This window comes from Leptopilina boulardi, unplaced genomic scaffold, assembly GCF_019393585.1.
Source record: "Leptopilina boulardi isolate dan_hultmark-lab unplaced genomic scaffold, ZJU_Lbou_2.1 LbouV2_393, whole genome shotgun sequence".
NCBI classification, from domain to species: domain Eukaryota; kingdom Metazoa; phylum Arthropoda; class Insecta; order Hymenoptera; family Figitidae; genus Leptopilina; species Leptopilina boulardi.
In genome coordinates, this window is record NW_026137966.1 from 1,417,767 (window position 1) to 1,436,822 (window position 19,056).

The 19,056-nt window shown below is 31.0% G+C and overlaps 1 protein-coding gene across 5 annotated transcripts in view; it reads right to left on the minus strand.

The window, feature by feature from the left end:
- Window positions 1-19,056, minus strand: part of LOC127288736 (protein expanded) — a 373,302-nt gene that overhangs the window by 238,159 nt on the left and 116,087 nt on the right. For 4 of the 5 annotated variants that reach the window (XM_051316370.1, XM_051316372.1, XM_051316369.1 and 1 more), the window contains one exon: window positions 5,859-6,014. The exons of the other annotated variant lie outside the window; for it this stretch is intronic. In XM_051316370.1, coding sequence (XP_051172327.1) covers window positions 5,859-5,972 — 114 coding nt within the window. In that variant the 5' untranslated portion in view covers window positions 5,973-6,014. The remainder of the gene's footprint in view (window positions 1-5,858; window positions 6,015-19,056) is intronic. 5 annotated transcript variants of the gene reach the window in all.

A 19,056-nucleotide genomic window follows, 5' to 3' on the forward strand; every position in this document is an offset into this window, starting at 1 on the left:
TAAGATTTTATGAAAACCAGTTTTTACATCTACGAATAGTCTTTTAAAAGCTTGTTCAGTCAATTTTTGGATCCATTTTAGTCCACTGTGTGTCGTTCTTTGAAACTTTGAGAAGAAATAAAAAATACCCAGTCGAAAAATATTGATTTTTAACGGTGTTATAGCAAATTAACGAAAAAGGTTTTTTTTTAAATACATGGGAAAATTCATGAGCTTTGAGACACTATTAAATATTTATTAAAATCAAAATAAAAAAATACGTGATCTCTTTTTTTCCATTTAGAACAAAATTTTGGCCGGAAATGATAATACAACTTTATGTAAAAAAATTATTCCTATCTAAAAACACTCAACTTATCTAGAATTAACCTGTAAATCAAAAGTGTAAAGTAATGTTTGGACTCATAAAAAAAAAATTTAAAATTTTTGAAAATGATGTGATTTTTTTATTTTTGATCGGAAATGGCTGTCTGACGAACTTAGCCTTCATTTTAACACTAATTTTATGTATACGAAACATAAAATATAAACAAAAATATTCAAGTAAATATTTACTTGTATTGGAAAAATATTTTTTTGGTTGAACTCCATAAGTTTTCTCAAGTGAAGAAAATATTTTCTTGATTTAATATATATATGATCTTGACTTAATATATTTTATATTTCTTAGGAGTCAATTAACTTCTTAGACGAATTCCATATTTTCTTGGACCAAGAACATGCGTTCTTCTGACAATGTAAATAATATTTTGATTTAAATCTTTACTTACTTGAACCAACATTACAAAGATTTAAATGAATCAAATGCAATAATTGATTTGAGTACAGATATTCTTTGAACAAGAAAATATTTTACTCATAGAAGTCGATTAACGTTTTGATCGAATTCCATATTTTCTTGGATCAAGAACATATGTTCTTCTTTCAAATATACTGCACCAAGTAAATGGTTTTATTGAAATAGTAGTGTAGGGGTATTCTTATTTAATCAAGACATCGGATAAATCAAATAGTATATTTATTATGTTGAAATTGGTAAGATGAATATATTAGTACATGTGGCTCATGTCGTTGGCTGACCAAGACTACTAACTCAAACTCAATTCAGCGCCCTCAAACGCTAAGTACTTAAACTAATGCCGCGATATTCAAATACATATATCCTACAATCGGCCATCCTTATTATTCATTCGTCTCGAATGTTTATATTTTCTTTACAGCCAGGGTTTCATGTATTCGGCGCAAGTGCTTGTATTTAAGGGGCCTTCTCCATTGCTTACACGCTTTACATTTTTATTTTCGTAATTTCGTAGGGACCTAAGAATTTGCAACGAAGATTTTTTCCGGGAGTCATTTGCGTACGTTTAATCGCCACTAATTGTCCAAGTGATTATTTAGTTAGATCACGACGTCGCAGATTATAATGTCGCCGATTTTCTTCCTGAACATTTAGAATTTGTTTTTTCGCTTCCGATCTAATTAACTCGCGATCTTCTTCGAACGCTAACTCAATTTCCTTTTCGATGATTTCTTTAAGAAGAATGTCTTCTTTACTTCGCATCTTTATTCCTATAAGCAGCTCGAACGGCGTTCTTCCAATACTTCGATGATAGGTAGAATTGAGTACTGCTTGAACTCTTTTTACGTGCTGATACCATTTTGTAGGGTTGTCCATTGATAGTTTGGTGAGGATAGGAATTATGGTTCGGTTGAGCCTCTCAACCTGACCATTAGCTCATTGGACGAAAATGCTGTTCCACGATCCGTGATCACTTGAGCGGGGTTTCCAAAAATCTCCTTCTGTTTCTCTAGTCTGTCAATAACCTCACGCGACGTCGCGTCGTAGACTTCGTTGGATAAAGCCATATGAATTTCGAAAAACTGTCAACCACGGCTAGAATGTGGTTATAGTTTTTGCTCGTAGAATCCAATGGGCCTAGGTGATCTAAGTGATAGGTAAAGAGAGGTACGTCTGCTTTTGGAAGAGGATGGAGATATCCTTCCTTCCTCCCCTCTTTTTTGTTCCCCATGATGCAGCGAACACAGTTGGCGATGACCTTCTCGAATTTAGCCCTCAAGTTTGGGATAAAATACTCCTTGTCAATTGCCGCTTTTGTTCTTTCAACTGCAAAATGTCCTTTGTCGTGGGCAGTTCGGATAATCTCGTCTTGCATACTGGATGGTACGACCAGTAAATCGGATCCATTGGAGAATCTATAAAGCACTTCAGCTCTCAAGAGGTAATCTTTCCATGGTTTGTCCTTGCACATCTCAATCAAGGTCTTCAAGTCGGGGTCTTCATTCTGAGCTTTCTTAAGTTTTAAAAGAATGTTGTCTAATGCGACCAGCATGACCGGATTGCGACTGATAGCATCTACGTGACGCATTCGATGTCCTGGTCTATGTTGTATTTTATACTGGTATTCCTCTAATTTTTGCACCCATCGACAGACTTTCGTTGACACATCTCTCCTCTTCAAGATTTGCTGAAACGCTGAGCAATCTGTAACAATCGTGAACTCAATAGGAATTAGGTAGACATGAAACTTATCGAGGGCTTCTACTATAGCCAATCCTTCCAGAGCGTAGCTAGTGTAATTTTGCTCATATTGGTTCGTCTTTCGGCTCCAAAAGTGTGTAGGATGAAATTTACCATCGACTGGGCATCGTTGCAATAATATTGCACCTATTCCAAATTTCGACGCGTCTGTGTGTAATTCTGTTTCGTACTTGGGATTAAAAATATGCAATACCGGTTCATTCACTAACACATTTTTCAAGGTATTAAAAGCATCTCGTTCGTCCGCATTAAAACAAAATTCTTTATCCTTACGCAAAAGGTCACTTAATGGCTTGGCGATCAAATTGTAATTCTCGATGAATTTGCGGAAATATCCGGTCAGACCGAGAAAACTTTGAATGTCCTTAATTGACTTTGGTTCAGGGTAATTAACAACAGCTTTTACTTTGCTCGGAGCAAGGTAAACTTTTCCGTCTTCAATTATCTGACCTAAGTACTCCACGCGTTTTTTTAAGAAATTACATTTTTTGAAATTCAATTCAAGACCGTACTGACTTGAAAGTTTAAAAACTGTTTCTAATCTTTCAACGGTTTCGTCTTCGTCTTTGGCCAAAATAATAATATCGTCGAAATAAATCTGAACTATTTCCTTTTTAACTAACGGTCGGAAAATGTCATTTATAAATCTTTGGAAAACTGCGGGAGAGTTACATAAACCAAAAGAGACTTCGCGAAATCTATACTGACCATCAGTAGTTACGAATGCTGTATAATCTCGACTACTCTCTTCCACGTCAACATGTAAAAATCCGTTTTTCAAATCTAAGATACTGAAAATTTTTGCGTTTAACAAATTATCGATTAATTCCTCTATAAAGGGAATAGGATATCGGTCTTTTTCTATTATCGTGTTTATTAATCTATAATCAATACACACGCGATACGTTCCGTCTTTTTTACGAACTAAGACAATAGGACTAGCGAATTCGGCTGAACATGGTTCTATAATTCCCAATTTAATCCATTCAAGTATTTGAGCTCTAACTATTTCCTGCTCGGATGAAGTCAATCATCGCGCTTTCTGAAAAATAGTCTTAATTCTTTTAAAATGATATTCATTTGAACAGAGTATGTTTCAACTTATGGATCTCTCGAGATTTAATTAAACTGATAACATCTTCACGGATCATGCTTATGTTACTACCTGTATCAAAAAGAGCGCTTAAGTTAACATTCTCAATCAAAACATCTTTAAATACGTCATTTGTCGAAGAATTATTTACCATATTTACATCTGAATTGGACGATCTTACTTGTAAGCACTGCGATGCGACATGGCCAAAAAGATTACATTTAAAACATTTTGTCCCTAAGGATTTGTTACCGCAATCCCTTGATCGATGACCGACAACACCGCAATTGTAACATCGAATCTCTGTTGACGTAGGCTTCTTCTTCTGAATTGAAGCAGCTCCAGGTGCTTGCTTCCTCTGATCTGACGTCTTCTTCTTCAACTCGTACTTCTCCTTTTCTGACACGTTCAGATTTCGTTCATTATTATCCGTCATAATCGTTTCGTAAATTTTCAGCTTCTCCTTAAAATCTCGAATCGTTTTCGCTCCACGAAGTACAATCGTTTTACTTGAATCATCACACAATCCGGCTATGACATACTCGAACAAAGCTTTAAGCTCGATAGTTCCTCTCGAAAAAAGTTCTTTCATCACTAAAAAATATTCCTGAACTGATTCACTTTTTTTTATTTTTCGTTGTTCTAACATCTTATGCAGTTGAATGCTGGTAACTTTCATTGTGAATTCTTCCAAGAGTGCGCCTTTTAATTTTTTCCAGGTCTTTAAACCATTTTCACCCTGAATAAATAATTTCGCAAGTCCATCTAATGATTTTTTCGCGAAAACAACCTTTTGCAAATCAGTCCACTTAAACATTCCAGCAGCATCTTCAAAATCTAGAATCCAGCGTTCGATAGAGTAACTGTCACTGCCATTAAATGGTCGGATCGATTCTTCAACATCTTTTAAACTCATAGTGAATTTCACATTCGAGTTATCTTCTTTTCGTCTTTGATTATTTCTATCGGCCACTTCATTATTTTCACTTTCACCACCTTCGCTGCCACTTCCTTCACCGTCGTTTTCTGAATCTGTATCGTCGTTGGAAACAAGGGAATTCAGGTCCATGAGACCATGGATTATACGAATTCGCAGTGCTTCTCTATCACCTGTATAGTCCAGTCCGAGAACGTTGCAAATTGAGGTTAAATCGGCAATAGAAAGTCTCGCTGCATACTCTAGTTTATTATTAAATTCTTCAGAATTTTCACTGAACTCGAATCCTCGGAATTCGCGTAATCTTTGCCGATTACCTCTGTCGCCGTCTTGCTCAAACACTAGCTTGTGTAAAGCCATCACTGTGTGAACTTACTTTAAGGTTCGTCTTCACTTTCGGTATTTGAGATAAATTCTCCATTGTCTCAAATAGGTAATACGCGTAAACTCGGAAAATCAACTTATTCTTTATGTTCACAAGTTATTTTGATAAACATAACCTCAACCTGTCAACAGCATTCGTTGTATTTCGTCATTGGCTTCATTCGTCTTTCGTCGTTAAACCTCGTCTTCGGCTTTTCTCGTCTTACGTCGTTAGACTTCGTCTAGTCTCGTCTTTCGTCTTCCGGTTGCAACACGTGTCTCGATTTTCAACAAAAATGGCCGCCTTCGAAGCTTTTTTACTGAACGATTAAACCGGGGAAATACGCACACGGATTTCAATTACCCGAATAGTTCAAACACTGTTTGTTGAAATGCGTCATTTCACAATAATGTGAATATCGTTTCTCTTGCCCAACACTTCAATATTAGGAACGATCACGCGTCTGAGCCACAAGCGTCGTTTTCGTCATTTTACTTTATTGTCACTTTAATGTTCACAAATCACAAATTTTTTATCTTTGGACGAGCTCCCAGAATTGTAGGGGTATTCTTATTTAATCAAGACATTGGATAAATCAAATAGTGTATTTATTATGTTGAAATTGGTAAGATGAATATATTAGTACATGTGGCTCATGTCGTTCGCTGACCAAGACTACTCACTCAAACTCAATTCAGCTCCCTCAAACGCTAAGTACTTAAACTAATGCCGCGATATTCAAATACATATATCCTACAGTAGTATAATTGATTTCACCGTATTCAGTCCCACGATTTTCTTGAACCAAGTAAAATTTTCTTATCTCAATACTATTTTTTTCAGTGTACGAAATTGATCTAAAAGATTTTAATTTATTTCTAATTTTAAAATGGTAAAAATTTACCTCGACGACAAAATAAAGAGGATCTCCAGGAAGGGCGTGTACGGCGAGATAGCGGCTGGCGGACACCAGGGGTTGAAGGCAGGACCGCGCAGCCGTGACACCGCTACCACGCATGCTGCATGCTTCATGTCGTTGTCGCTACGCCCAGCGTGCTCACTAAAAGTAGAAAAAACTATCATTACTCACATTTACAACAAAAGGATATCCCACGAAATGATTGGATAACCCTGAGATATCACAGATATTCTAGGGGTATCCCTAGGATATCCAAATTTCCATCCCGTGGGTAATCCGTGCTGTATATCCTAGGGATATTTTATATGGGATTTTCCGCAGTATCTGAGACGGGATATCTCACATTAGATATCACATGTACATAATCCAAAATAAATTAAGATTTTTAAAATTGAAATAACAAAATTATGAAATGCACAATTATAATCATAATACTTTTTTATTAAATTCTCTTTCGATCAAAATATATATAAATATAGCTTTACATTCCAACAAATGATTTACTTTAAGTATTTTTGGAAAGACGTTCTTGTAACGTTTATGTCCTATACATCTTGTCAGCTATGTAGAACTATCCCAAGGAGTTTCCCGCACATGCGCAAAAATATATATCCCACACGGGAAGTCTCAGGAATATCCCGTGGGATGTCGCACAGAACGGAAATTTGGATATCCTAGAGATATCGGCGATGAAAATGGGATATCTATGGGATATCCCATGCTGTGAGGGCAAATAATTCCATTTAACCCACACTGAAAAAAAACAAGTAGGTTATACTACTTTTTAACTACTCTGCGTAGTACAATAGGTCCTCAATAATTGAATTTAACTGGTTCTATTAACTATGTATATAAAAATAGTTTAACCAATTAAGAATGAAATTTTGTGATTGTATTAACTCAATTAAAAAATGTTAAAACAACTTAAGATGTAACTAGTAGATTTTACTACTTAAAGTGGTTCAATAGGCTTTAAGAACATTTTTTGTACAATTAATAAATATTTTGCAATTAAAACTACAACTTTAAGTAGTAGATAGGAACTTAAAATAGGAAAATTAAATGATGTATTATTTATAATTGTTAATTATCAGTAGAATTGACTTTTTCATCCTCTCTTCTATAATGACGCTTATTTTATGCCCTAACGCTTATGTACACGGAGAAAAAAAACAAGCGAATATAATAGAGACAGTAACTATACTACTTTTGCGCGTGCGCTTTCTACGATATTCGTAAAAAAACATACCCAATTTGCAGGGTCCCATACCAAAATAGTATAGATCCCTGCAAATATCGTAGACACACCTATCTTTAACGAAGAAAAAGTTGGTCCCCGATGCCGAAAAAAAACTCTTATATATTTTGAATCTCTGGACACTAAATGAACAAAATTTCAAAGATTCAAAATCGTAACCGATCCTCCTGCATGACTTTTTATGTATTTATTGTTTTTTTATGCATTATAATGAAAAATTGCTTCATTACAATGAGTTGAAATTACTAGTGCAATCTTTTTATACTTATTAAATGTAAAAATAATAATAATACATAACTATAATTTTTGGGAATGAAAGTTGGATGATCAATATTGTAATTTTAAATCCGCACTGTCAACAAAAATAATAAGAGAGTATTTTCCCTAGAACACCGCAGATGCAAACATTAGATTATCCAAATTTATCCAAATTATATATATTATAACAAGTTGGCTAAAATTAGTTAAAAGTTTTGTAGAGTTTTGTAGTTGATTTATTTTTAATCACGCGTTTTGTCATGATTAAAATAGAAAGTTTGTACCTTATGTGGTAAAAAAATTGTTTGCAAAGACGGTAATTTATAAACTTTTTTCTTCACAGAAAGTCATAAAAAGATCTTTCAAACTTTTATTAATAAAAATTTTTCTTTAAGTAATTTGAAATTTCCAACGATTTATTATATTTATTTATTTATTTATTATATTTCAAGCATGACAACAGGCGTGATTTAACTTGTAGTAATAAGTCATTTTTAAATAGATTAAAAATAAATCAACTACCGTAAAATGAGGTAAAGTCGGCGTTTGCGGGTAAAGTCGGCCGGCAGTTTAAACACTTAAATATTGTATTTCATTTATTAATTTACACTAATTCTAACTACATTTTTAATAAAACTCGGATTTCTTCTGGAAAAAAGTAATAGTTAAATTTTAAAATAATTTAAAGCGCCGGCCGACTTTACCCCATTTTACGGTACATCTACAAAACTTTGAATCAATTTTAGCCAACTTGTTATCATTTATTTTCTTACACGATACAAATACAAATTCTAATAGCAGTAACTAATGTTGCGTATATTAATAAGAATAAGAAGTGATAGAAAATTTGGATAATCTAATGTTTCCATCTGCGGTGTTCTAGGGAAAATACTCTCTTATTATTTTTGTTGACAGTGCGGATTTAAAATTACAATATTCATCATCCACCTTTCATTCCCAAAAATTATAGTTATGTATTATTATTATTTTTACATTTAATAAGTATAAAAAAATTGCACTAGTAATTTCAACTGATCTGCACATCGTAATGAAGCAATTTTTCATTATAATGCATAAAAAAACAATAAATACATAAAAAGTCATGCAGGAGGATCGGTTACGATTTTGAATCTTTGAAATTTTGTTCATTTAGTGTTCAGAGATTCAAAATATATGAGTTTTTTTCGGCATCGGAGACTGCTCGAAGACTACTTTCTGCTGGTTCAATTGATAGGTAATTCATTCAACTATATAAAGAAGTCATTTTTACTACTTTTATTAGTGGCTATAACTATCTTGCGTAAGTTTTGACTTCTAAATTTTTCATCTCTTAATTATATTATAAGTTGTTTTATTGTATAGTGCAGTAAAATCTACTACTTAAAGTGATAGTTTTAATTGCAAAGGATTTTTTAAATCTCTAACATAAATGTTCTTAAAGCTTATTGAACTACTTTAAGTAGTAAAATCTACTACTTAAAGTAGTAGTCTTAAGTGGAAACGATTTGTAAATTCTACATCAAAAATGTTCATAAAGTTTATCGAATTAATTAAAATAGTAAAAATCTACTACTTAAAGTTGTAGTTTTAATCTTAAAGAATTTGTTAATTCTATAACAAAAATGTTCTTACAGCCCCCACACAGCACCGAAAGTTTCCTAAACCTGTATTAAAGCTGTGCGTGCCAAGTTGGAAAAATTTACCGTAAAGCTTAGCACAGGTTGTGTAAATATGTAAATGTCCGCAATTGAGTAAATGTTTAGCGTAAAACTGTACTGAATCTTTAAATTACGTATTTAGTACAGGTTTAGCGTAAAACTGTACTGAATCTTTAAATTACATATTTAGTACAGGTTTAGCGCAAAACTGTACTGAATCTTTAAATTACATATTTGGTACAGGTTTAGCGTAAAACTGTACTGAATCTTTAAATTACATATTTGGTACAGGTTTAGTGTAAAAGTTGCCTGAACATTTAAAATAAATCTTTTGTAAAGTTTTATCATAAAATTTGCTTAAAAATTAAAATTAAATCTTTATTACAGTTTTAGTGTAGAAATTGTCTATAAATTTAAATTAAAGCTTTATTAAATATTTAGTGCGAAATTAAACTACAAAAGTGTTCATTACATTTTCGTTAAATTTTTGATATTGAGAAATTGTTAACTGTAAATGATGCAGACAATTGAAATAAACAAAAAAATAACTAATTAGAAAAGGTATAATTAAATGAAACTTCAAATACAGTGTACACAAATATATTTATTAAAATTTTGCATTTTCCAAAACAATTATACAAACAAATTTAAATTTGTTTGTATAATTGTTATAGATTGTTATTATTGTTATTAATTGTTATTATTTATAGACAATTTCTACACTAAAACTGTAATAAAGATTTAATTTTAATTTTTAAGCAAATTTTATGATAAAACTTTACAAAAGATTTATTTTAAATGTTCAGGCAACTTTTACGCTAAACCTGTACCAAATATGTAATTTAAAGATTCAGTACAGTTTTATGCTAAACCTGTACCAAATATGTAATTTAAAGATTCAGTACAGTTTTGCGCTAAACCTGTACTAAATATGTAATTTAAAGATTCAGTACAGTTTTACGCTAAACCTGTACTAAATACGTAATTTAAAGATTCAGTACAGTTTTACGCTAAACATTTACTCAATTGCGGACATTTACATATTTACACAACCTGTGCTAAGCTTTACGGTAAATTTTTCCAACTTGGCACGCACAGCTTTAATACAGGTTTAGGAAACTTTCGGTGCTGTGTGGGCCTATTGAACTACTTTGAATAGTAAAATCTACTACATAAAGTAGTAGTTTTAACTGGAAACGATTTGTAAATTCTACATCAAAGATGTTTATAAAGTTTATCGAATTAATTAAAATAGTAAACATCTTCTACTTAAAGTAGTAGTTTTAATTACAGACGACTTGTTAATTCTACAACAAGAATTTTATTGAAGCCTATAAAGTCATAGAAATCAATAAAACAAATTTTGAGTTGACTACAATTACAGTTGTTCTTACTACATTAAGAAAGTTAATTTTACTACTGACCTGTAGTTGTACTTTAACTACATATTTTAGGTACAAGATTTTGTTCGGAATTGCCAGAAGTTAATAATACGAGATTTTTGCGAATTCTTTTGTTTTCTGTATTTTTAGTGCTGCAAAAAAGCGATCAACTTCTTATTATAAAATTTTTTTAATGTTATTGTTCTGTCAAATTTATCGAATTAATTTTTAACTTGGAATGGAAAATTCAAAGAAAAGATCTTTGGAAGAAGAACAAAACATTATTATAATGAGAATACTAAGTGTACTGAATATTACGAATTTAAATTTAAAAAAAATGAAATAAATAATTAAATAATTTAAAAAATTATTAAATCAAATTTTTCAAATTTATTATTTATTAATAATATTTATAGTAATATAAATATTTCTCAATAATTAATAGTAGTATTTCTCAAAAGTCAATCAAAAATTCTGTTACTTTCATTCATAGCGGCGAAAGTGTAACGGAAAATCTCTTGCTGTTTCTTTTGATTACTTTCTTGACAGCAACAAAATAAAATGGGGAAAATGTAAGATTTGTCTTCGTGAAAATCCTGAAAACACAAGAAAACGATTAAAATGACTGGAAATAATACAAGAGGCCTTAAACGGCATCTGAAAAAATTTCATCCGAAAGAATTAAAGGAAACCTATCCTTTTGACAATGAAGTGGTATTTTTATATATTTTATTAATTTATCATAATAATCATCTTACATTAAAATTATTTAAATAACTAGCTAAAAGAAACGCGCGTACACGCGCGTGGTATCTATACTTTTTTAAGAAAAATTAAAAATTTATTTTTATTTGACGAAAAGTTATCGGAATTTTGATCTCTCAAAATTAATAATGTTATTTTTGAAATCGTTACTGTATTACTATTTCAACATTATAGTGTTATAAAAATATAATACCTATTATTGCACAGTAAATGTGACCTTTAAATTTTGTACTCAAATAAAGATTATATGCTACGATAATCGAATTGTTAGCAATATATTTAATTCACCCATCTCAGGATCCATGCAGGGTGAATTCCTATTTTGTTTACCACAAGGCCCATGAACTTAAAATCGCTTTACAATGTTAAAAAGTTCTGGATTCTTTATTTCGTCTGTGATTTCAGCACATATCATTTTATTTAAAGTTTCTGAATCGCAAATTTGTGTACGTAAAAATATAATTAAACGCACATGTGGCAATCCCGGCTTTTTTCTTCTCTATGAAAGACGATCCATATAAAATTGTAAATGAATAAAATTACAAGTACCTTGAGTATGGTTAAGGTTAACAGTCCATCCAGGATCACCATAAGGAAACATTGTTGGATATGTTATGAGATCAAAATTTTCACTAACAATAAGACTAGAAATTAATTTCTTTTTATATTTTCTGTTGTGCATACTGAATTTACATGAACATGTAAATCCCTCCTCAATTTTTGTAGATAATTTCTTTATCTTACATGACAAATTTTTTTCTTTGGGTATTTTCTTTTTTTATTGTCAGTTTCATAAATTAATCTTTTAATTTACACTGTTAACCAATACAGATGTTGCAAATGCTATTTCATATACTTCACACTTAACTGTACCAATCGGTTGTTGATCAAGAGCTTCAAAAACTACTGTTAGTTAAAAAGGGACCAATCTAATTAAATATTCTACTTGGAAGAACATTCAAACACCCTGCATTAAGACTTTCAAAAATATAAAGTTTTCTAATGTCTTTAAATCTCTTTGTCTCTCAAATTAACAATTGATATTCAAATCAATATTCAGCTCACAAACTATTATTTCACCCGTAAAACAATATTCAACCCGCTTTCTATGTAATTAATTTTCAAAAAGCAATACCAATTTTATCCTCAAAATTCAAATATCTTTAATGCCAATGTTATCCAATACCAACAAATTCTTCCAAAATCTAGCTTCCACTATTATCAAATAATTAATATTTTTTACCAATATCAAAATATATTCAGTACCAATTTTATCCTTAAAATCCAAATATCCTTATTACCAATGTTGGCCAACACAGTAAAAAAAATTGGGAGAAAGCAAAAAGAATTGGTAGTAACTTAAGCTGAATTAAGTTTGGCGAAAAACCCGAATTGGAACGTAATGGTGAATTATTTTTTTCTTACCGTGAATTCTTTTCTGTTGAACATTTGATTTGACGTTTGTTTATTTGAGTTTGCATTATAAATAAATAGAATAAATGTTTCGAAGTGTAAAAAAGCCGATTTGGACTAAGAAATATATAATTCAGCTTAAGTTACCACCAATTCTTTTCGCTTTCTCCCAATTTTTTTACTGGGAATATAAAGTATATATACAAGTTTTCTTTCGTAGCCGTTCCACTTCTGTGAGGAAAAGTGTTATACCCTTATACTCTACCGGATTGGGCTTATTTTAGGACCTCGCATAAGGCAGACATTGCGGCAGGCCTGAGTGGCGTTATCGGGCATAGCCATTGGTAAGTAAAGTATGGGTTCACCACTTCCACCCACGGTAATTAAATGGTCATCACCTATGTCACGTATACAATAATAGAAAACAAATTTCCTTCAACCCAAGACTGTGTGGATAAAACGGGCGATCACGGATTGCGTCCTGTAAAGGGAACTGGTGTACTCCTGCTCAACAGGCTTGACCCGAGCTTGGACCTCAAGTAAGTCAATTACAGCGGAGGGCCTGTGTGGAGTTTTCAGACTTAATGACAATATTATTTTATAACGTTCAATGAGTTTTTCATCCAAATTTTTAAATATAAACATTTTTTAATTTATTTTGACATATTTCTCAGAATTTCACGATTACGAGCATATGTTGTTCCAAATATAAATGTTAATATTCTAAAGTTTTTTAATTTTGGTACAATAAACCTATACGATGTGTTTTAAACCAATTTAACCCAAAGGTTCTGGCGCCAAAGGTTTTCTACTTCATTTTAATTCTCCAGTATAAGCACATGGTTATAACTCGGAAGCGGCTGGTAAGATGAGAGATACCACTTCCCCTTACAGGACAGAAATTAAACGATCATCGACCATCTTATATAAACAATAATAGAAAATAAACCCTCAACCGAGGGCTGTTTTTGACGAAACAAATTGCAGGTAGAAACCCTCGAGAACCCTCATTATCAAAGCAAAGATATATATGTATACATAATCTAATAATAACGAGAAATTTTAAGTGCTAAGAAAATTTGAAGGAATGAATACAAAGATTATTATAAGATAATTTTTTCTTCAAAATTTTCATTAATATCTAAATGTTTTAATTAAAGCATTATTTAAAGAAATATTTATTTTTGTCAACAAAATATATGAATCTTATTTGTACTATTCTTTAATTGGTTTAATTTTTTTTGTTGCTTATCATTTTTTTTGTTTTATAAAAAAAATATTTCCTGAATATAAATATGTATTTGCCCGTGTGTGGTTCCTGTACCCCTATCGGGCGCTTTCCCGGGTGGCGTAGAGAGTGTATAGGGTATATTAAGTTGGTTGTAAATCCAGAGCGGCCCAAAACCAACAAAACAAGATAACATGATGAGCGAAAGTAAAACTGACGGAAACTTCATGCAGAGTAACAAGTCCCTCATCGGTTCCGATCGTCAAGCGCATGGCGTGGGGGCGGTGGCCGGTGGCCCTTGGATGTAGGCGGGCAACAACGCTTTGAGTGTTTTTGTATTAATATATTCTATGTTAGTACCTTGTCTTAAAGTTGTAAATTGTTAATAATAGATTATGTTAATTCAGATAAGATGCATGAAGATTCTCGTCATATTTGTACGTCAATATGAAGTACTATATATATATAATCTTCCTATTACGTTTACTTTAAAGGTACTTGTCAAAATTGCACTGAGAAAGACTGTTTTTAATTAAGATTGGACACGGGATTCAACATTTTACTGGGCGAAGCATGTAGACAATGATATACCTTCTTGTTACTGTACAATCTGTAAAAAGAGTTTTTCTCTCAGTACACGGAAAAAAATAGTAAGTGAAACTTTCGTAAACTAGTTGTTCACTTTTGGACGGGCCCAAAGTTTGAAAATCTTTCATTAACTTTTTCCAAGATTTCACAAACGTTCATCACTCTCTTCATGACAATCAATGTCTGCGCACGCGCACAAAAAAAAGTTTGTGGAATCTTGAAAAAAGTTAATGAAAGATTTCCAAACTTTGGGCCCGTCCAAAAGTGAAAAACTAGTTTACGAAAGTTTCGCGAACTATTTCGATAAAATTCGATACTGGGACGACAATCTCAACAAAGAAAAATCTAAGTATTTGACATCTTCTTTCTTGGGACATACGACGGCGGCAGATTTATTAAATACTATTTTGAAGAATTTAGAATCCTCTGATTTGAAACGACTGTTACAACTTTCTATCGATGGGCCGAATGTAAATAAGAAAGTTCTAAAGGATTTAACGAAATATTTATGTGAACTTCATCCTGATCATGCAGAATTATTTGATTTAGGCGTTTGTCCTCTGCACACTGCTCACAATTCGTTTAAAACCGCAATCAAAGCTACATCTTAGGATTTAATTGAATTTTTGAGGGCAATATATAATGTGTTCAAAAAATCACCGGCACGGAAAGAAGTCTATATTTACTACACAAAATCAAAGATTTTTCCATTGAAGTTTTGCGGAACACGTCGGCTTAATAATGTGACTGTGGCAAAAAGAGCTTTACAAATTTTACCCAATTTATCTGTCTTTGTTCAAAACTATGATGAAAATTAAAGAAGTCCTTAAACCGCTAATTTTAAAATCATGGCATCTAGAGTTGCTGACGAATTGATGGGTTCTAAACTTGTTTTTTTCGACAGTCGCAGAAGATATAGAGCCTTTTTTGACTGCTTATCAAACGGAAAATCCTATGGTTCCGTTTATATACTTAGACCTCAAATTTCTTTTGACTGATCTAATGCAAAGATTTGTTAAGAAAGATGTATTTGATTTAAAGGTCATTACTGAAATTAACTTCATGAAGAAGAGCAACACAGTTACCGTTAATTGTTTCAATGTTGGTTACGCTACACAAGAAGCTTTACGATGAGTCAAACTTTCGGAAGAAGATAAGCTTCTTTTTAACGGTGATTGTTTAGTTTGCCTTCAAAATCTAGTCTCAGAAGTGTTGGAAAAATTTTCAATAAGCTTTAAACTCACGAGGCATATTACATTTTGTGATAAAAAGTGCAAATCAGAGTTTGAAGAAATGCAAATTCTTTCTGGAGACACTCGTTATGAAAAACAGAACTAGCGCATCACTTGCTACCAAGGTTGAAAAAGAATTTCAAAGCGTAATTGGAAATCCATTGGCCATTGATTAAATAAAAAACTTTAATAAATCATCGCAGCGTATCGATACATTCTGGTTTTCATTGTTATCTCGATGCGACATTAATTCCAATTCCTTGTCCGGCTGCTTAAAAATTGTTTTTGTGCTTTTTCATGGCAATGCAACCGTCGAACGTGGTCTCTCAGTAAATAAGGAGTGTTTAATAGAAAATTAGAGATCAGAGTGGCTTATTGCTTAACGGATAATTTGGAATAAAATTAATGACGTAGGTGGAGTAGAAAATGTAAAAGTTGAGAAAAAAATGATTCATGCTGTAAAAAATGCGAGTTTTAGGTATGCAAAATATTTAGAAAAAAAGAAAGTGATGCAGAAATCACCAAAGATATTGAAAAGAAAAAAAAGACTAAACTGTTAAGGGAATTTACTGCAAAGAAGAGAAGATTAATAGAAGAGGCTAACCTAATTGATGAACAATTTAAAGTTGTATAAAAACTGTAAGTTTTTATATTTTCGAGATTTTATTTTACTTTCTTTTTTTAATTCGTGTTATAAAAACAGACCGCAATAGTGTATCTTAAATACACACGTTATTACATCGATCTCATAACGCAAATTTATAATTTTTAAAATACAATGTTAGAAAATATAATATAGGTGTTGTCAACAAAAGATGAAATTATTAAATATTGTATTTTCGCCAACGAAAAAATTGTTTAAAACTGAGTTTTATTGCGGCTCTGCAAAGGAAAATTATAGTATTTTTTCTCTAAAAAATGATTTACTATAATTTACTGAATAATTGTAATAAAGTTTGGTTAAGGAGAGTAAAAAATGTGATTTTTTCATGTTTAAAAAGATATTTATAATACATTTTAGTTATTTATTGAAATGGTTTTCTAGAGCGCGAAAAAATCTGTTTTATAAGTACAAAAGTAATCATTTTATGAAGAAAACACTCACGGTTTTGTCAAAAATGAGAGGACAAGATCACATTATCAAATTATGAACATGGGTATGGCACTCCAGGATTTTTTTGACGATAGAAACTCATAGTTATTGATATTAACACGAGAGCGCGCTGAGTGATAAGCGCATGCTCCGTTAAAAGTTTTTCGAAATTTGTTTTGAACTGTCAAACTGTATTATTATTAAGGTTGTTAATTATAAAGAAGTAATTCTTAATAATTATTTAATTATAATTATTTTGAAAATTGAAATTTTTTTTTAATATACTAATTTTCTTCGATACAAAAAAATAGTGTAATAAACAAATTTCAAAAAATGAATGAAACTTTGTGAAGAATGTAAAAATTATATTTTCAAACAGTAAGTACTTTCTTTCATTATATAAATTAAAATTAATTATCTTATTCTTTACTACGAGGTAAATTCCATGAAATGGATAGTAAACATATTAAATAAACAAATATTTTATAATTAACAATCAGAAGTCATCATTTTCCATTTAACCAAATATATTTGTTTTTTAATTATAAAAAATAAGATAGATGATAAAAAATTTTCTTTTACCCTTGAATAATATAGAATGTTTAATTTTATATTTTCTTTTTAAGATTCGTGAAGCTCTGTACAATATGAGCAAGAGGAAATGTATTGTTCCAAATTGTCTTGGAAAGGACGAAAAAACATTCCACACTTTTCCTGCCAATAAAGATCTTCGTAGAAAATGGATAACTGCGATCGACAGTCCAGTTCTGAAAAATTTAAGCTATGAAGATATTAGGAAGAAACAATTAAAAGTTTGCAAAAAACATTTCAATGATAATGCGTATATGGGCGGCATTTCAAAGCCTAACCTAAAGTTTGATGCGGTACCTACAGTTGATGTTTCAAATCCAAATTTGATTGAGAAGGATGTTATAATTGATAATCAAGAAAATATTGAGTCCTTGTGTATTGATTTAAATGCACAGTTAACAATGTCTTCATTGTCATCAGGTTTATCGTACTCCTCTGTAGATAATGATGATAATGAACTAAGACAATCATCCTTAAATTCCTCTTTTGGATTTTTTGAAAATTCAAATATTGATAATGAGTACGAATTTATGAGTAACAACAATCCTCCTTTACATGAAATGAACATTAACGAAAATCAAGAGATTCCACAGTCACCAAAAAGTAGGAGAACTACTTCTTTGAAACCTAGACAACTTTCTTTTCGCAAACTGTATAAGGTAGAATTGTCTCCTGTTGTAAAAAAAATGCACCAAATAACAAAAGCAGCGAAAAAGCGTTATTTTGATACAGCGTACCGTTTAAAAAGGTACAATTAATAAAATGAATTTTTATATTTATTTTAAAATTATTATATAATCAAATTTATAGTGTTTAAATTTTGGATTTTTTTATTTAAATTTGATTATAATGTCTATAAATTTTACAATTTTTTTTAAATTGCAGTCTTTAAAAATCTGTTGAAACTATAAATTCAAAAAATTTAAATTAATTCTCATATACATTTTAATTCCTAATGTACAATTTTAAGAAAAATCAATTTGTAAAAATTTTATTTATCAAAAAATTTAAAAATTTAATTTTTATGAAATAGAAATTAGGATTATTGAAAAAATTTCTTAAGAAATATTATTACAGATATCAATTCTTTTACATAAAAATTCAAACTCAAAAAAAGTATAACATATAAAATTTTAAATAATTTAAAATTTAATTTAATAAAAATAGTACAAGTTGCTATTTTTAAATTTAAAAAATTTACTTCATAAAAATATCTAATTATAGAGTAAGAAGTCGTTTAGCAGATATCAAAAAAAAAGTTCCAAATATGTCGAAACTTTCAAATGTCCAACGAGAATTTATTCAAATGCATATAAATAATGCTGGAAAGGCAAAGAAGGGCAGAAGATTCACTAAAAATCAAAAAATTATATGTTTGTCAATTTATAAATTGTCAACTAAAGTTTATAAGTTTCTTGAATCTATTTTCATATGTCCTTCAATAAGATCTTTACGGAGATTTTCATGCAAATTAAATTTGTACACTGGCATTAATGCTAATTTGATAGAACATTTAAAAACCCAAGTATCCACTATAAAAACAGAAAGAGAAAAAGCCGCAGCACTGATGTGGGATGAATTTTCAGTTCGACCTTTTGTTTCTTATGATTCCAAAAGAGATTTCATCCTAGGTTTCGAAGATTTCGGAACGAAAAGAACAAGCAAATTTGCTGATCATGTACTCGTCTTCATGTTGCGTTGCTTGAATACTGGGGCA